The following is a 20,417-nucleotide window of genomic DNA, read 5'->3' on the forward strand; positions in this document are numbered from 1 at the left end:
GAAAAGTGTTCTGAGGCCAAATTGTTTTAATTCAGAAGCCTTAACTCCTCTCATTTCCTTGCTTCGTGCTCAGCCTAGGAAATGTGTTTTAGAAGAAATGAATCTTGAAAAGGCATGACTGTGGTGTCGAGGGTTCTGGGGGTTACAGCTGATGGAAATGACATAGAAGTTGGTGCATTGTCTCTCTGCTGTTCTCTTTTGAATAGGTGTTGGCTGGTTTCTTAAAGATCAGGGACTTTGTCAGTATAGTTTCTCAGCTTTCTTTTTTTTTTTTTGTCTTCTTTGTGGTAGAGGACAACCCACTTCTTCTAGCATCCCTGCAGTCTTTACAAAGTGAAACAGAAAAGCATTTACATGATTCTGAAAACATAAGGTTAATGGTAAGAAAGGCAGTGGAAGGTCTTGCTGTTCAGTACTTCCTCTCCTCACCTAAAAGTGCTCTGCACTTCTCTCCACCTGACGAGTGGAGCTCTGATACTGTTTGTGTAATCTTAGAATACATGGATGTTGTAGCTGCTGTTATGAACTCACACTAATTTGGTGGGAATTTTTAGACCTAATATTGCTCAAGGCTATTTCTCTTCACCAACAGACCCTGCGCTGTATTCCCTGGTGCTGGCTCGTGCTGAGGGTTTCTATAACTTTCCTTGAAGAGCAGACAGTCCAGCAGTGCAGCTGGAGGTTACTGCTCTTTCTCAGTAGCAACAGATCCTGCACACTGTTAGAGGATAAGGGCTCACGCAGCAGATTTTCATCATTCTGGTGGTTTTTACAGTTCATTTTGTTGCTTTCTTAACTGCACCCTGATGGTGCTCCACCCTATGCATGTCCTGGGTTGATTTAACTCCCTTAAATTTGTTTCCATTTGTGTTTACTTTGCTGTTTTTTACAGCTTACTTCTTTAGTCAGCTGAAGTGTGCAGCAGCCGTGGCTTCACTCTGGGAGATGTAATATATCAGTGTAATATAAATACAGGAGACTGACTTCGTTTTCTTAAGTGAGAAGGAAGAGTGATGCTGCATCGCGTGGGAAGTTATGCCTGCTATGTCAGCTTTATTGGTGCTGTATTTTCGTTTTCTGTCTGCACTTAAGCGACTGCACTTAAGCCTTGCTTTCATAAGTTCCTAAGTTCATAAGGTTGGAAAGGACCTACAAGATCATCTAGTCCAACCATCCTCCTATCACTATCCCTACCCAACTACTAAATCAAATCCCTTAGCACCTCATCTAAACGCTTCTTGAACAGCACTAGGGATGGTGCCTCAACCACCTCCCTAGGCAGGCCATTCCAGTGCCTGACCACTCTTTCAGAGAAAAAATGTTTCCTCAGGTCTAATCTAAATCTTCCCCGGCGCAACTTGTGGCCATTCCCTCTCGTCCTGTCGTTATTTATCAGGGAGAAGAGGCCCACCCCCTCCTCACCACAACCCCCCTTCAGGAAGTGGTAGAGTGCAATAAGGTCTCCTCTGAGCCTCCTCTTCTTCAGACTAAACAATCCCAGCTCCCTCAGCCGCTCCTCATAAGACTTGTGCTCCAGACCCCTCACCAGTTTTGTTGCCCTTCTCTGAACACGCTCCAGGGCCTCAATGTCCTTCTTGTAGTGAGGGGCCCAAAACTGAACGCAGTACTCGAGGTGCGGCCGCACCAGAGCTGAGTACAGGGGGATGATCACCTCCCTGCTTCTGCTGGCTACACTATTTCTAATACAGGCCAGGATGCTCTTGGCCTTCTTGGCCACCTGGACACACTGCCGGCTCATGTTGAGCCGAGCATCAACCAACACCCCCAGGTCCTTTTCCTCTCTACATTCTTCAAGCCATTCTGCCCCAAGCCTATAGCATTGCATGGGGTTATTGTGGCCAAAGTGCAGGACCTGGCACTTGGTCTTATTGAACCTCATCCCATTGAGCTCAGCCCAGCTGTTCAGCCTATCCAAATCCCTCTGAAGGGCCTCCCTACCCTCAGGCAGTTTGACACATCCTCCCAACTTGGTGTCATCTGCAAACTTACTGAGGGTACACTCAATTCCCTCATCTAGTTTAATATCAAATCAATAAAGATATTAAACAAGATGGGCCCCAATACTGACCCTTGAGATACACCACTCATAACAGGACGCCAGCTGGACTTAACTCCATTAACCACTACCCTCTGGGCACGGCCCTCCAGCCAGTTCTCCACCCAGAGAAGAGTGAACCTGTCCACACCACGGGCTGCCAGTTTCCTTAGGAGAATACTGTGGGAGACCGTGTCAAAGGCCTTGCTGAAGTCCAGGTAGACTACATCAACAGCCTTTCCCTCATCTACCTGTCTGGTCACCCAGTCATAGAAGGAGATGAGGTTGGACAAGCACGACCTGCCCCTGGTGAACCCGTGCTGGCTGGGTCTGATCCCTTTATTGCCATGCACGTGTCATGTGATTTCCCTCAAGATCATCTGTTCCATAACTTTCCCTGATACCGAGGTCAGGCTGACAGGCCTGTAGTTCCCCGGGTCTTCCTTACGGCCTTTCTTGAAGATGGGAGTCACATCGGCAAGCCTCCAATCTTGTGGGACCTCTCCAGATAACCAGGAATGCTGATAGATGGCAGAAAGTGGCTCGGCAATCACCACTGCCAGCTCCCTCAGCACCCTTGGGTGGATCCCATCTGGCCCCATGGACTTGTGGCAGTTCAGATGGAGGAGTAGATCTCTGACCACCTCTGCTTGAATCACAGGGGGTGCATTATGCAGCCCGTCCCGGACTTCCAGGTCAGGGCAAGTACCATGTGGATAACTGTTCTATTAAAGACAGATGTGAAGAAGGCATTGAGAACCTCAGCCTTTTCCTTATCATCTGTGGTTACATTGCCTGCCTCGTTGAGTAAAGGAGGGAAATTTTCCTTAGTTTTTCTCCTGCTGTTAATATATTTGTAAAAGGGTTTCCTGTTCTCCTTTACAGCAGTAGCCAGTCTAAGTTCAAGCTGGGCTTTAGCATTTCTAATTTTCTGCCTGCAGATCTTGGCCAGTTCTCTGTAGTCACCCCAAGTAGCCTGACCCATCTTCCAGAGGACATAGACTCTCTTTTTCTCTCAGAGTCTCAACAAAAGATCCCGGTTCATCCACACTGGTCTTTTTCTCCTCTGGCTTGACTTACGGGACTCCGGGACTGCCTGCTCCTGTGCCTTTAGGATTTCCATCTTGAGGAGCATCCAGGCTTCCTGGACCCTTTTACCCCTCAGGAGCAAGTCCCAAGGGACCCTTGCAACAAGTGTCCTGAACAGGTCAAAGTCTGCCCTCCGGAAGTCCAAGGTAATAGTTTTGCTAGTCACCCTCTTGACGTCACCCAGAATAGAAAACTCCACCATTTCATGGTCACTCTGGCCAAGACAATCTCCAACCTTCACATCCCCTACTAGTCCTTCCCTGTTAGTGAAAAGTAGGTCTAGCAAGGCATCTCCCCTGGTAGGCTCTTGCACCAGCTGTGTCAGGAAGCAATCATCCACACATTCTAGAAATCTCAAGGACTGCTTCCTCTGCGCAGTATTATATTTCCAGCATATATCAGGGAAGTTGAAGTCCCCCATGAGAACGAGTGCTGGCCATCGTGCAACATCTACAAGTTGTTTATAGAACACCTCGTCTATTTCTTCATCCTGACTAGGTGGTCTATAACAGACCCTCACCACGATGTCACTCCTAAAGACTATCCCCCTGATCCTTATCCATAGACACTCTACTTTGTCATTTCCAACCACTAGCTCTTCAACATCAAAACACTCTCTGATATAGAGAGCTATGCCACCACCCTTTCTTCCCTGTCTATCCCTTCTGAAGAGCTTGTAGCCATCAATCCCAGTATTCCAGTCATGGGAGAGGTCCCACCATGTTTCTGTAATAGCCACAAGGTCATAGTTAGCCTGCCTCACAATGGCTTCAAGCTCTTCTTGTTTATTGCCCATGCTGCGTGCATTGGTATAGATGCACTTCAGCTGAGATATCTGCCTCACCCCTTTCTCCAGCACAGCCTCCTTAGGCTCTTTACTGGTGAGCCCTGTTTTATCCCCTTCCCCCGTCACAGCTAGTTTAAAGCTCTCTCAATGAGTCCAGCTAGCTCCTGTGCTAGGATTCGTTTCCCCCTTTGGGATAGGTGCGTCCCATCAACAGATAACAGGCCAGGAGCCGAGTAAACTGCCCCATGGTCAAAAAACCCAAAGTGTCTATCTCTACACCAACCTCTCAGCCAATTATTCATCACCTGTGTTTTCCTAGCCCATTCTGTGTCCTTCACCGCCCCAGAAGGTATGGAAGCAAACACCACTTGTGCTCCCACCCCTTGAACTAATCGCCCTAATCCCCTGAAATCTCTTTTCATAGTTCGCGGACTTCTCTGAGATATTTCATTGCAGTCTGCCTGAACTACGAGTAATGGGTAGTAGTCGGTGGGGCGAATCAAGTCCGGGAGTCTTCTAGTAATGTCCCTGATCCGAGCCCCAGGGAGACAGCACACTTCCCTGCGGTTTGGGTCTGGTCTGCAAATGGGGCCCTCAGTTCCCTTTAGAAGGGAGCCACCCACTACGATCACCTTCCTTTCTTTCTTAGTAGCAGCAGTCTCAATGCACGGAGGTGACTGCCTTGCCATTGGTGACCTCCTGCGGGAGTCTTCCTGCACTTCACCCCTTATCACCTCTTCAACTTCCAATGCTGCAAATCTATTGCTTAGGGGTATCTGGGGGCACTGGGGAGGCAGAGGGGGAGATCGCCCACGGCACCGAGCAGGGACTCTCTGCCAGCCCTCCCTATCCCTCAGATATCCCCCTTCTGCCCTACGGGGACAGGTCAGGGAGTCCACCAGAAACTGTGGGGGATCTCCCTGGTACCTTTCTCTCTGGCACTCTAGGGAGTTACTCCACCAGTCAATCTCCCTCTCACAGTCCCTGATGGCCCACAGTCTCTCAACCTCCTCCTTCAATTCAACCACCATGTTAAGCAGATCTTCCACCTGCTCACACCTTGCACAGGAGAACTGCTTAGCACCCTCATCTAGTAGTAGCAGGCTCTGACACTCCTTGCAACCAGAGACCTGTGTAGCCACACTTCTAGGCAGACCTTCTGTCTGGGTCGCCACAGCCTTCTTAAGGCAAGCCCTCTGTCTTGTAGAGACCATGACAGAAAAAAATAAAAACAAAGAAATGAAAAAATTGAAAGTAAATAAATAAATAATGGTTTATAATAATATATAGATAGATATGAACTGTAATGTGATACTTCGCTGCCCTCCCTGAGCCCTTCAGGGATATACCCCTTCAGCCCTATTCAGCTGAGGGGTGTGGGTGAGGGCGCTGAAACCCTGGCAACGCCTATGCCTCGTTAACACTTACCTCGTTAACACCTGCGCCTCGTTAACGTTTTGTTAACCTCTCGCGAGAACAGCCGTTGGGACTGCCTGCTCTCACTCGGTTCCCGCAAGACTGGAACCTCCCGAAAACCCACCCTGTACCTCAATCCGCCACTGCAGCTCCGGCTGTGCCGACTCCAAAGCAGTTGATCACGAGGACTGAGGACACTTTGAAAAGTCATAGCAGTCAGGTGAAGATCCTGGTGACTGAAAAAAGTTAATATCACACTCCTTTATACGATGGGTAAAAAGGATGACTGACATGTCAGTCAGTAGTAGGCAAGGCTGGATAAGGCCCTGGGCAAAACTGTTCACTGCAGGGCAGTTGGACTAGACGGCCTTCAGAGGTCCCTTCCAACTCTAAGGTTTCTATGATTTCTGTTATTTCCATTTTTTCATTTCCACTATTTTCTTACTTTTTCAACTGAAGTGTTGGAACATCACTGGTTTGCTCTGCAGCCTATTTGTTTCTGTTATTTCATTTCTGTTATTTCATTTATATTTTTAGTTTGTTATCTGAAGTGTCCAACTGTCACTGGTTCACGTTCCTTATGCCAGTTATTTTTGTTTTTGTCCTTTGTCAAGTGACACGTCAGGCTGAGGCTGGATCACTCTGGAATTCTGTTATTTCTGTTCTTTCCATTATTTTCTAGCGTGAGCCACACTGTGGCCACCACAAACCTTTGTAGAGACCTCTCTTTGCCATTGGTGCTGACACCCACAGAAGTGGCTGGGTATTTCATCTTTCTAACATACAGCTTTGGTTATCTATGAGCTTTTCCATTTCTCCTTGAGTAAAGGGCTGTTGCTCAAGGGGAAAATTGAGTGAAGATCCTACAATATGCTGTGTAGGCGTCCAGAAAGTAAAATGCATCATTAAATCTTGTGTAGTTCTTAGAATTTTTTCTTCCCTAATCATCATTTCTAATAACAGGAAGCTCAAGAGCATACAATAGTTTCATCCCTGCACCCAAGAGGAGATGGAGGGCCATCTGCTTTTGTGGTGCAAACCAAGGGGATTCTGTTTTCTACTCATAGAGTTATTTCATCTGAACAGTCCCCAGAGTGTGTAGACTAATTAACCCAAGCAAATCACCTGAGGCTCATAGTGAATTTATTCTTTATGCAATTTTGGAGAAATGGTGATCTGACTGTATAGCTCAGTTTGTTGAGATGATACCCAGTACCCTCACATGCTACCTGCTGCTACTGGCGAGGCTCAAGCGAGGTAACATACAAAATGCAAGCGAAGGGAGTGTAATAAATGAATTCATTTACTTTCCCTAAACAATTATAAAAATGCCCTAATGCTCCCAGTGCACTTACCATAGCATAGTGAGACCACATTTAGCACTTAATTTAATACTATTCATTAATATGTTAATTAACTTTGGCAATAGCAATCAATAATTGCACAGATAACGAACTCAACTAGTCTGCCATATGAAGTAGTCATAAGGAAACAATGCCTTAATTCTGCTTTCCATTTTAAGTTTAAATTTGGGCATCCCTCCCTAACATCCTTCAGACATGGCAAATAAAGGAGTCTGTATTTCTTTATTTTGTTTTATTTATATTTCTGAGCTGGGGAGAATTGATAATGTTTCCAGAGGAGGGGAATATGAGAAAGTTCAGAATAGAATGAAATTGTGATCTGAACATTTGTAATGCTTTTTTGATCGGGTTTGTAATTCAGGAAGTCTTTGGAATAAAAATGTTAGGTGTAGGTTTCAAACTTGAATGACTCAGATATATCCAAGCCCTAGAGTAGATGGTTTGAGTACTCAGACTGGCTTTGTAGATTGTTTATAGAGATGGACAGTCCATCAGAGTTAAGCAGCAGGTTACTGTCTGTATCTTGGAGCTGTTTTTCCTGCCAGCGGCTCAGTGGAGCTCCCCTTGGGGTGTGCACAACTACTTTCACAAGTGAGTGTTGGCTACTTCCTGTTCTGGTCTCTGATTTCCTTGTTTAGAAAGTCAACTTTGTGTTGCAGACTGAAGGTAGAGCACAAACCAAACAACAGACCACGTAGACAAGGAGTCCCCAAGATACCAGGACAAGATATGGCATTCAAGCTGTATTCTTCTCCTTTAGGCACTGTGCAGTTTATAGATCATCTTCTGACTTAGGAACCCTGATAATCCAATGAAGAATGTGACAAAATCCCTGATGGGGATTTTGAAGATGGGGACTTCTTAGGTGTTTGCCACTTGAACTTGCTCTATTGGCTGCCTTATTCAGACCAGCCCCACGTGGTTCTTTAAAGATTCTCACTTTGTTTGCACTTTGATGGTCTGCATCTGTAAAGCCCTAGGAGTAAGGACACCAACCCTCCAACATCCTCCTTCCTTATTTAACTGTAAGGTTAAATATTAGCCAGCAGCAACTCGACTAGGATTTCAAGTTGCCTCTTCAGTCTAATTAGTCGAGGGAATTCCCAAGGAAAGAGAGATAAGCTGCACAGCTCCTTCTGGGCCCTGTGAGGCTGTATGTGACCATGTGGCTGGGTGTCGTACTCCTATGGCTTTCCTCCCTTTCCTGGTGCAAGCACATCACCCATGGCAGATGTAGTGGAGGGTTGGGGACTTCAGGCTCACAGTCACTGTAGGATTGAATGTATTCACCCATCTGAGCTCTGAGTGAAGAACAACCATGCGATTGTTGAAGCCGGAGCCCTGTAGCTCTGTCACTGAGCTTACTTTGCCTGGCTCTGTGATCTTATGTCACATTAGGCACCCAATGTGTAACGGTGTCCTGGAAACTTGCCCTACAAAGCTCGCTGTTGCAGCCAGACTGCACTCAGCAATTGGTTGGAAGCCCAGTTAGCCACTGATCTATGATTCAAATGCCAATGTTAGCAAGAAAACATTTAGAGGCATGCCATTAAGCAGGGAGGCACAACTTTACCACAGTGAATGCCAGCAAGGGGTGCATCAGGGACAGGCCGACAGCCTTTTTCTCCTCTCCCTCTCCTGCATGCTGCAGCCACCACTTCTTCAATCAGACTGGCATGAACTCACTATATTCCAGCCCCAGGGACCTGCTCCTAACCACTGGCTGTGGCTGGGACCTGCAAACTGGGGAGTGTTCAGGGAATTAGTTGGTATTGGTCAGGTGCAGTAATAGGTGCAGCAGTTGTGGGTATTTTTCCATCTGGAGTAGCCCAGAATTAGCTGTGTTGGTCAGTTTATAATTAGATATTTGCATCTAACAGGATTTTGTTCTGTTAGATGTTTATAGTTTCGTCTCTCTTAAATGTGAAAGTCATCGGTCTGTCTTAAAATATAAATATATATATATTTAAAATCTGAAAGAACGATCTATAGAAGGAGAATCCTTGCCAGGTGGACGCTGAAGCAGAAAAGCCCGAGCCGCAGGCAGGGCAGCGCTAAGTATCCCTTTTCCGAAGCCACTCAGAGGTTAACCAGGGTCAGTAAGCAAACAGCTTAGAGAAGGAACACAGCTTAATGCCGGGGCTGCCTGGGGGATGCCAGCTCCTCCCGGAGCCAGCGGCAGGCAGCCGGGAATACTTTGGGGAGGGCCGGGGCTGAGGCGAGTCGCAGGAGGGAGTGTTCCTCTCTTACAGACTTACGCGTGCAGATGTGTATACATAAAAACCCTGGAACCGGAGGGCTGTTGAACACACCCACATCTCCGTTCGCTTGGCAGTACTTAGCTGCTGGACGCCGGCACACGGACGGCAGCGTACCGGCACTGGGAGCTCTGCCCATGGGCTGGCGGCTGCTGCTGCTGCTGCTGCTGCAGGCAGGTGAGTGCCGCGTCCTCGCTCCATCCCGTCCCCACACAGCCCCCACCCTGGGCAGCTTCTCCCCTTGCCGTCAGCTTTGCCTGCTTCTCCCGTACCATTCGGCCAAGTGAGTAACGAGCGCTGGTTTTTGGTGTTTTGGCTTTTCTTTTTTTCTCTTCAATTTGGTAGTGAGGGACTGTGTAAGTCAGCTGTGTGCCTGTTTTGTTTCCAGGGCGGTTTCAGCAGCTGGTGCTGCAGAAACAGAGATGGCTTTCTTTAAGGGATAGCTTTCTGCTACGAAGTTGCTGGTGCTGGTGTTTCTTTCCTGAAGTACCTTCTTTTTACACCAGCATCTGTGGAGTGAGCAGTTTCCATAGAACCACAGCATGGTTGGGTTGGAAGGGACCTCAAAGACCATCCAGTTTCAATCCCCTGCTGCGGGCAGGGCTGCTGCCCACCAGCTCAGGCTGTGCAGGGCCCCATCCAACCTGGCCTTCACGTCATACAAAGCTCAAAAAGAAAAAAAAAATCCTTTAAGAATAGCAGTGAATGTCTGCTAACATAAAGCCCCTGCACACGTGACACTAAATTGTTTGTTTTTCTACCCATGTTATCCCTGTTGGAGTTCATGCTCATTAACACACACAGTCAGAATTCACACAGAGGTCTCTATTTTAATTCTGCACAGAATTATGTGCCTGGCTACCCTTTGCAAAGCAAGCACACCTTGAATGGAAGTCAGGTTATTTATACCTAGCTGCTTAAAAACCCTGTTTTTCTTTACAGTATCTAGTTGGTTATTGTATTTCGGCTTCACTGGGCATGTGTATTACAGGGTGGAAGGCTGTAGATTTGGGAAGGAATAGCCACTGTCCCACTTTCATCTCATCTCTGTAAAAATAGGCATAATATTTTAATATGCAATTATGCCTTAATGAACAGAAAGGTGATTTATAGGACACTTTCTCATCCATTCTTTTTGACATCAGTGCATCATTGTATGTTTGCCATACTTGTGGCGAAATTGTTTCTTTCTCACTCATTCTTTGCATATCTGAGATCAACTGTTTACGCTTTCCTGTGCTTGGCAAACTAGAATTTCCCCACTTTGAGATTGTTATGTCTACTTTCTTGTCCTCAGTGGGCTACACCTGTAGCACTGTTTTAAAATAAAAGCCAAAACACTGCCTTAATCTACAACAAAGGCTGCTTGTCTCAAAAGGAAATAGCAGGTTTAAGTTGTCAGATTCATCTCCACTTGCTTCCTCACAGGTATGCTTTCTGCTGAGGCTCCCCATTAGCTGTATAGTTGTAGGCCATACTTTAATGGGTGATGTGGCTGAGTTCAGGCTTCTGGGAGACTTGGACTCTTTCAAAGCTTCCACACATTGGCTTAGCTGCCCAGCACAGAAGACGCAGTTTTGGTTCTTGGTCCAGTTATTAGCTGAACACTTGGACAGTGAAATGTGCTTGCTAGGGCCAACTGTCAGCTAGAGTAGCTCACTGCCAGCTCAAAGCCCACCCAGCTTTCAAAGGATGAAACAGAAACATTAGATGCTGCCTGGATATCTGAATAATGTCGAACTCTCACAGAGTGCAAAGCCTGAGGCGTTTCTTTTGGACTCGATTCCCTCTGGGTCCTTTCCTCTGCTTTCATAACTAGCTCTGTGCTGTAATTACAGTTCGTTGATCCTCAGAGATATCCCCAAAAGAAGAATGGCCTTTCTTCTGGGTTAGGCATGGTTACCTTAAACCAGCCTCTGTTCCCAGACCGAGTCCAGAGGTCCTGCCTTAATAGGTCAGGAAAGATGGCTAAAAAATAAACCAAGTCCCTTCTCAGGAGGTTGAACGCCTACAAAGGCGTTTCTGTTTCTGTTGGAACATTTTTAGGTCTGCAGGCCAACGCAGGTAGTAGAAGTGTATTTTTTGCCTGAAATTCAGAGCAGTTCAGCAGTTCTGATGGCATTACCTGTGGCAGACCTGCAGCCTGCTGATGACTGTGAAGCATCCACTGTTTGCACAAGTCACCACTTTACTTTCAAACAACATGGGTCTAATGTGTTTTTAGCACAAAACCTGAACACTCGAGTAGTGTTCAGGTGAGGGGAGCTGTTACTTTTTCAGGAATGTGCATTTAATCCCTGAGGAGTGTGCTGGGAATCATAAGGAGGCTGTGTGAAGGCCTGAGATGGGGGCTTTTCTCCCTCCTGAGCTGGCTGCAGCCAACTGCAGGGGTAAAATGGTGACAGGAAGCACTGGGGACACAGCTGCAAGCCCACTGTTAGCAGAGAGGAACAAACGGGCAGATTGACAGTAATGGGGACAGACCCACATTGCCTTTGGAGGGGTTTGGATTGAGCCCAGGAAGTGAGCTGGAGCACAAGAGGGGAGAGGCCCAAGAGGGGGGGATTAGATGGCTGGGTTTTAAAAGGAAAGTAACAGTTTTAATAATAGTACAGAGTCTCTGGGTGGTTTAGGGGATTAATTAGCCTGTGTTTGCACAGCACTATGAAGAGGTCAAGCACAGGGGCAAAGCCCTGCTCTGTGCTGTGAGCTCCCTCATGCCCCGAGCTGCTGTGAGCCCCATCCTCTGCTCAGGCCATCCAATGGCTGGGGGGCAGTGGGGATTTGCTGGGGAGCCTGGCAGCCCCTCCAAGAGGTTTGGTGCCAGCAGTATCTCAGCCTTAATGGGGATGGTTTGTGGTGCGTGCTGGTAAAGCCCAAGGTACACTGTGAGCCTAGGAGGTAATCACTGCTGTCTGTTGCCATTGTTAACATGATAAGCATCAAAGCTCCTATCAAGCTTCAAAGTGATTTATGTGTTAGGGGAATATATTCTCTGTTTCTGTAACAGTTCCTGCAATGGAATCAGTGGTTCCTCAAAAAAAAAAAAAAAAAAAAAAAAAAATTAAACATTTGAAATCACAATATTATTTGAGAGACCTGTAACTCAAAAAGCTCCAGGCCGGCTTAGATGGCTGCCTGAACTTCAGCTAACAAAGAACTTCTTGTTTTTTTTTCTCATTTTTCTTTCTTTTTTTTTTTCATATTCATGCAGCCAACCTGGCATTACGACTTAAGTGGATTGCAATAACAGAAGCAGGCGTACACGTCACCAGCACTTAAAAATGCCCAGAGGATGGCCTTTATCCACACATCCTAGCTACCTTAGGCACCCCACTTTGGACAAAAGTATGCCTTACAGGCCTGAGAACTTGCAGCTGTTCCTGGATGAGAATTAGTAGTACTGTCAGCTCCATATGATCTGGAGAAAAGTTAAAATATCCTAAACACTAGGAAAAGCATGAATAATATAAGGCATGTTAGGCAACAGAGAAACCCTTTTTTTTCTGTGGAGTCTGGGTGCAGTCAGGCAGCTTGCTGGTTCTCTGCTGCTTCATACCACACCTAGGACCCCAACTCAGCCAATGTACACTGCCAGGTTGGGCACTCTGGGGTGCAGTGAACCCCAGTTTGACTCTGCATGGTGCTTGCATAACCCCAGCCAAGATGAACAGCTCAGACTCTATAATGTGCAAATCTGGGTGTGCAGCTTCAAATTGCAAGGTAGCTCTAGATGCAATCTAGCTACAGTCACACACCGGTGCAGCAGAGCAAGGAAGACTGGCTTAATCTGAGCTGCCTATGTGGAGTATGTTCGTGTATTCATCCCCTTGCAGGGTGAACATAATGGCTACTTAGATTGTCAAGGCTGCATCCAAATGACTGGTCATGCTCAAAAATCTCCCTGTAAAGTTTTTAAGAAAACCAGCATATTACATGTTTAATCCTTGTGTGAAACTGTGTCCTGTCTTTGCAGTATGGAAAGGTGCCCTGGGAAAATCCCATTCACTTCACACGCGAGGAATCATTGAATTGGCAGGAGCTATATCATGTGGCACAGGACGGTCTCCCTTGGCATATATTGGCTATGGATGTTACTGTGGACTGGGAGGACGAGGCTGGCCTAAAGATAAAACAGACTGGTAAGAAGAACCTTATATGTGTGTCCAAAGGCAGTGCAGATCTATGCTTCCAAGAGCTCACTACCGAAGGAACTTAGCATTAGTCAACAGTGAGTGAGGAGCCGTGTACCACCTGGTGTTTGAATGAGGGCTTTGCCAACTCCTGGATGATAGCAGAGCTCCTGGGACCTTGTACTATGTGGGTGGAGGGCGAGGAAGGAACTAGGATATAAGCTCATTAAATAGTACCTCTTATTCATAGAAAGTAAGCACTGCCTGAAGAGGTAGGAGTGATTAAGAGGTTTGGATGATCATTTCACCTCATCCTGAAAATGGCAGTGGTGGGAATATTACAGGTCACTCCCTGGAGGTATCTAGAGCTTTGCAAGGAGTACTCAAACCTGTTGTCTTCATCATCTGCTCGTTTAAAGCAAATCAAGCAAGAAAAACAACAGGCTAGAACGTGGTGGTGTTTCCTCTTTTCCTTGCTAGATGCTATGCTTTTTATTTCCAAGAATCAATGAGATGTTGCAATGAAAGGCTTCTTGTACTTTGCAGTTAGCGTACATGTAGATTTTTAATGTGACGGACTTTTGTGTGCTCTGAGTCTTTTATGTGCAATCTTATCTGGTTTAAAACCTCAAAGGCAGAACACACAAGTCTGTCTGCATTTATCTGCAGTCAGCAAGGTGTTATCCACACACGAGAGTTGCTTTTCTCAGAAGGGAAGGCAGTGCATAGCTCACTGGAAAGGAAACTGGCCAAGCTTTCCAGGGTACCCAGCTCCTGCAGACATAGCATATTTCTACCAAATTAAACTCTGACTCTGGAAGTGATAGGACAGAAAAAGGAAAGAAAAAAAAATAAAATAAAAAAAGGAAGAGAAGATGCCCAGTCTAATGACCAGCTCCTCTCTGGGCATAAAGGAGCAAGGAGCCATTTAGGTTAATGCATCTCCCTTCATTAATGCAGTGGAAAGTTTCCCTCCCAAAGCCATTTTTTTTCACAGCTTTTGGTTGTAGGTGTTATCTATCAAACAGTCAACATCAGTCAGAAAAAAAAAAACACCCAAGTAGCTGGTTATCATGTGTCATAGGTTTCAGGCCTAGAGATTTCTATTAATGTTCAGTAGTACCTTTTGATACGCTTGTAACCATCTACAGCTGTGTCTGTAAACATATTCATCACTTTTGTTCACCTTTATAATCTCTTACCATCATGACTCTTACAATCAACATGTCAAATATGACTCCACTAATTGGAATGCCTCATTTCTGGATGGCCCAAATGGAGTCACTGAGAATCGGTTTTCTACAGTCATTCACTGATACCAGGTTTAGGTGTCTCTGAGAGATGCAAGTGCTCAGCACTCCTAAAAAAGATAGAGTAACATCTGATCAGGTGTTCATTAGTGGATGTTTCTGCTGTGCTTTGATTTCAATGGGATGTGGATTTTATCCTAATGGTAGAAAATGGTAACTCTGCAAATGGAAATGCCTCTAAATACCACAGAGTTTGGTATTTAGGAAGCTTGATCCTTTAAGAGCATTCATTACTGTTGCATAGCTGTAATACTTGGTTGTGAAAGCAAGAAATATTTTTTTCAGTTTGATTCTTAGCTAGGAGGAATCAGCAATGACACACTACATTTAGTTCTAAATGTTTCCAGGCTGTGTTTGTTAGAAGAATATTCTGATACTGTAAAAACCATTGTGGCTGAGTATCCCATGCCAGTTACAGTGACCACATTATTTTCCATATTTACAATTCTAGAGAAGAAAGATGTGGAATGGCAAAGCTACAGGCCTTGAAGGACACATACTCTTGGAAATGACTCACCTCCTTGATACATCTGTTTTAAGAGTCTCAGTAATAAACATAGGAGTGATTGCCTTGTGAGTAATTCGGTCCATCTGTCTAGACAGGGCTAGTGTGCTTTCAGCATCCCTCTGTCATGGAGAGGGGAAAAAAAATGGTGCTGTTGAGTGGGTAATGGTTTTACAAGGTTTATTCCACACTCTGACTATGTGATGTTGCCATTAATTACCTTTTTCCTTTTGTTCCATAGTCTCTTCAAGCCATGATGGTATCTCTTTCTGTAATGTTGATAGATTTGTCTCTCCTTCCCAGTTCTGGTCCTTGTATTGCTGTGCCACAACTGAAAGGAGTGCTGCCATAGCATCTCCATTTCCCTGGGCTTGTGGCCTTATTTTTTTCTCCTAAAAATGTAGCACATAGGATTTAGTGCATGGCATGAAAAATGTACCACCCTTCTGCTTGGGTCGAAACCCCAAGCAAGGGTACTTAGGCAGAATCCATTTTGTCGAGCAGGACCCAAAAGAGCTCAGAATCTCCCTGAAAGCACTGATGACATGAGGGGGCGGGGTGGTATATGTGGCTCATGTAAGTTGTGGCAAACTCTCAGAGATTTCCTCTCTGTTTCTGGGTTAAAGCACCATGGGGTGGCAGAGCTGTTTACATGACAAACACGATGTGACAGATTCTTCCCTTAAAGACAGTGGTGCTCGCTGCAGGGGTCAGACTGGGCCAGTAGAGTTGTCTGTGGCCACTAAGGCTACCTGGTCCCACCAGATGATGAATTAGTTGTTTGTTAACTAGATGAACCCAGTTGTATTTGTTATTTATAGTTGTTGACCAGTGCTCTGCCATGCTGTTGGCTGGCACTGTTTGCACTAGTCTGACTGAGCATTAGCAGGCTATTAAGAGTTCAACACCACATTCTGACTCAGGTGCAGGAAAAGGCATTTCCAGAGAGAACAGACATCTGAAGATGGCAAAAGGATGATAGGTTTCCTCGTCCTTCATTCCTTTATGCTCTTTTTAAAAAAGCACCTAAACCATGAACTGAAGTATTTGCTCTTTGTGTTGACATCACCCTGCTGCAGAATGAAACAGTGTTTATGGAAGCAGAATTGTGCTCCAGCTCCTGTGGCCCTGTAGAATTCGTGTAACTGCCCTGACTTCACTAAGAGAGCTAAGGAGCAGTTGGCTCTCACAGCGAGCTGACACTCACCTTCTGTGCTCCTTTGGTCGTCTGCCTGATTTACAGACTGTCTTCCACCTCCTACCAGATCTTGTCTCAAAGATGTATCTCTCACTGTAATTTTTTTCCTGTTTATTCCTTCTGGCTGTCCCTGAAGAGCAATTCCATTCCCTTGGACTAAAGAAAGCTGTGAATTCTTCTCTCCTTTGCCCTTTCACTTCCATCATCTCCCAGAAAAGCCCAGGAGCGAGGTGCTCCTGGAGCAACGAAGAACAATAGCTTGTTATTGCCATCATGCCAAACAGAATTGGTCTGAATAAGCTCACCTGCTGAACTACAGAAATTGTTGTCACTTCTCATGGGAAAACTTGTAGATATTAATGTCCAATAAGGTTGATTCCTATTCTGAAGTTGAGAAGATAGCACAGAGGTAGACATTAGTCTGCTGCTGCTAACTTAGATTTTTAGGTTTCACAGTGCAGTGAGTAGCATGGTCAAGTCATCATGCTGATTTTGTCTTTGCAAACTGAAAAGAAAGAAAATAGTGTTTAGTTTACAGACTCATAGGTGGGATGAAATTGATGTCAGACAGTAGGGAAAGCATGGCAGCTTAAATTCAGCATGTGTATAAGCACAGGGTTTACACAAAAGCTGAGTTTGATCTGACTGGTCTGACTCTTTTGTTTCTTTCATGATTTTACCTGACCTAGTTGCAGTGATTTTATTAGAATACATATTGGTAGTGGATTTTCTCTTTTGCACTTCAGTTCTTTTCTTGTCTTTATCACTTCACAAAGCCTACCACCCCACATGTCCAGCTTCTGAAAGGGAAAAATGTTTCTAAAGTAGAGGGTGATGAAGTGTGTGATGTTCCTGGGATCTCAGCTAACCTGTACTGACAGCTCTCAGTGATTCCCTTGAGAAGTCCCACTTTCTGTACAGGGAGCTTTATTCTTCTTTCAGGATTGTTTTGTTTTTCCAGAGGGCTATAATGGTGGACCTCTGAGTGCATTGCTTTCAGGTATGTTGGCCTCAGGCCTTGAAGGTAACAAGCAAGGTCTTCAGGTGGATTTGGTAGCCTATGGGCAGCTCTGCTCTCTTTTGGCTGGCTCACCGATGTCTTGAAGAGGTTTTCATCTTAGGACTTAGGAGCTTCTCTAAAATCCTTCTTGTCCCTTGTCTCCTGCTAAGACCAGCCTACTTCAACACCTCCCAGTTATTAGAGTGGTTTTTCCATAGTGTGCCCATGGGACAGCTTCTGGAAACAGGAGATCACTCCTCCCTGCTCCAGCCTTTGAGCTATCTGTGAGCTATATAACTTTGTTATCTATCACAGAACTTCTTCAGTTGCTGAATCTTTCACTAAGCTACTGGAATAAAATTCAAGGGGGATGAAGTTTTCCTGTGCATTCTGAAGCACTTGACAGAGCAAATTTTCTTACTGAGTAGTCTGTGGTAAAGACAACAGCCGAGCTAGCCACACTCAGCCCTCAGCTGGTGAGACGTGGTCACACATCTCGCATTCATTCAGACAGATTACCATGACCTGGGAATCGTCCACACCCGGTTTTCTGAAGGCAAAATCTTAGAGAAAGGAGAAACATGGTTGTTACGGGGGCATATATGGCATTAATATTCTCCCAAACCACATGAGCTTTCACAGAAATGCCACAAAACTCCATTTGTCCATTTACTGACGGTTCTGTAATTAGCAGTGGGTGAGTGGAGGAGTCTTTCAGTGCACAAAAACACCTGTGAGCAAAGCATGCAGGATCCCCAAACCAAAACTGCCTTTTGTTCTCCCTAAGGTGCTGCCACAGGCATGACTGCTGCTACGACAAGGCCGAGAAAGAGGGCTGCAGCCCAAAGGCACAGCACTACCGGTGGGTGTGCGAGCACAACGCTGTGCGGTGCGGTAAGAACACAGCAGCCTGCGTTGGTTGCTTCCTTCTCACCATTCCCTCCTTCCCCCACAGAAGCACAGGCTAACACAAAAGCCTTGTGTGCCTCAGCGGTGCCTCCAGTGGGAATTTTAAGGCTTTCAGAGTTGAGTGATTTCAAGTGCCACAGGCACATACAGTGTGTGTAGGCTTGCTCAGCTCTACAGCTGGTACCAGTCAAGGAGGTCTTGAATTGCACAGTCGCAGCCCATCAGTGGTTCACACCAGTTTGTTTTGACATGCACCAGATGATTTGAATCTTAGAATTTGTCACTTCTATTTCAAAGTCTTCCAAAAGTCCCTTATGGTAAAATCTTTTGTATAGCTCTTTGAAAGTTTGAAAAGGAACGTGTGAGTGAAACCTGTCCCCATGCCATCAAAGCTACTTGCTTGAAAACTAGATTATTTTTACCTTGCTAGAAGATCATATTCTTCTAGTACAATCCCCAGCATTTCCAAGCAACTGAAAATCTGCCAGCAAACAGAGGATGTGGCACAAGACATTCACAGTAGATCCTTTCCCAGCAACCTATTAAATGAAATTCTGGCTAAAGAATATTTTGGTGGACATAACTGGTCTCCCTCTGATTTATCCATTCTGTATTTTCATAGCTAACTGATATTTTCTGCTAGCTATTTCAATATGTAACTATTTGTTTTCGATGTGAGCGCATGATCGTGCTTGCAGATGTAAAGCTTACCATCAAACAGATGAGACATGCAATGCTGTTCTGTAACAATGGGCAGCACTTGTTCCAACCTGCCTCGAAAGTGTTAGTTAAACAAATGCCATATATTCCTTAAGTGATGTCCAGGCAAAGCCCCACTGGCAACCGGCAACTGTTCTCCCTGAATAATCAGCAAGCTTCACTTTCTCTTACATCCACCATGGAGAGGAACAATGCAAATGTGCTCTGAAGGGACATTTCCTACCCCAGGCTACAGCAGGTTTCACTAAGGTGTGAAGGTATTACATGACATCTTATTCCATTCAAACTAAACAGATGAAGTGTTAGATTTTGAGGCACATTCGCTGGACCTTGAGGAATGATATCTAGAGAAATTACAAGCAGAATTACTTTCACTGTCCACGCTATGCAAGAGGAAATTAAATGCCTGTGGCTTGGCTCTGTATCCTAAACAAAGATATTTTCAGGTAAATTAAACAGAAACTCATTTTGCCTGGAACTTCTCTACATCTTTTGCTACCGCTATGCAGTTTTGTTTGTGCAATGGAAAAAAAAATAAATGCAAACCCATATATTTCAGTCCAGACAAGCCAACACACATAGCTGAATTCCATACAGTATATAGCCAGAATATTAAAAAAAAGCTGTGGGATGTGCTCAGGAAAAAACACTGTGCTCAGAATTGGCTGTCAAGCCAAGATCCCATACAGACATTAGGCTGACAGTGATTGGCATGGCACAGGAAAACCCTGAGAAACACAGGGCAGAGAGAAAACCAGAAAGTACTGGTAGCTAATTAAGAAATGGACATACTGCTGAGTCCTTGTGAATGGGACCATTAAAACACTTCAACTGTAGACACGATTCCCCTCAGAAAAGCTTAAGAAATAGGGCTCCTCCTTATTTACCAGATACAGTGTTGATCCAGCGAAATCTGGAAAGATTTCTATTTATTAGAGTTGGTTTTGGAGCAAAGCCTGTGCACATTGGCATGAGATTGCACTTAAACTTTGCCTAGCACAGTTTTGGGAAGGTGTTAGATAATCTATAGGACCAGCTTAAAATAAACAAGGCACTGTGCTTCTAGCTAATATTAGCTTAATGGCTTTAAGATACTCATAGGTGGGATGGGATTTGTTAAATGAAAATCAGACATTTGCAATGCAGCTGCCTGAACTAGTTGCTTCTGTGTTCCCTGTGGTCTTTTTTCTACTCATGCTAGTAGGGTTATATAGCTTCATATATATGATTCAAATCAGCTTCTGTAGATGTTGACTCAAACAAGTCAGAGTGCTGCTGAGTTTATCGGTTCCTCTGCCTCCTCCCACGACCTGTGCTCCCTATTTGAGCCTTGCTCACCCTTACAACTGTTGTTCCAATACAGAACCTCTCATCCCTCATTCATTTTCTTTTGCAGATAACCTGACAGACCGATGTGAAAAGATGGTTTGCCTGTGTGACCAAGAGGCAGCAAAGTGTTGGGGAGCAGCCCCTTACAACCCACAGTTCATCCTCTGGCCAGACTTCCTATGCGGGCAGACTCACCCCACCTGCCATTTCAGATATGAAGGGTCAAAGGAACTTTCTTCTAATCCTTTGAATCTAAACACACTGGAATAAAATTTTACCTCTCTTTTCAATAGCATGAGAGAATTTCTGTTAGGTCAAGATTTATGGGAAGGATGAACAGGGT

General features: G+C 45.2%; 1 protein-coding gene across 1 annotated transcript; it reads left to right on the forward strand.

The window, feature by feature from the left end:
* Window positions 1–9,079: 9,079 nt before the first annotated feature.
* On the forward strand, window positions 9,080–20,353 carry LOC136051360 (phospholipase A2-like). The gene is made up of 4 exons (XM_065740767.1): window positions 9,080–9,147; window positions 12,947–13,112; window positions 17,904–18,010; window positions 20,142–20,353. Exons 1-4 carry the CDS (start codon window positions 9,108–9,110, stop codon window positions 20,342–20,344), a joined length of 516 nt encoding a protein of 171 aa, XP_065596839.1. The 5' UTR covers window positions 9,080–9,107; the 3' UTR covers window positions 20,345–20,353.
* Window positions 20,354–20,417: the final 64 nt, after the last annotated feature.

The sequence above is a fragment of the Cyrtonyx montezumae genome, unplaced genomic scaffold (genome assembly GCF_038088225.1).
Source record: "Cyrtonyx montezumae isolate F1298 unplaced genomic scaffold, pur_monq_1.0 scaffold_3, whole genome shotgun sequence".
Taxonomy (NCBI): domain Eukaryota; kingdom Metazoa; phylum Chordata; class Aves; order Galliformes; family Odontophoridae; genus Cyrtonyx; species Cyrtonyx montezumae.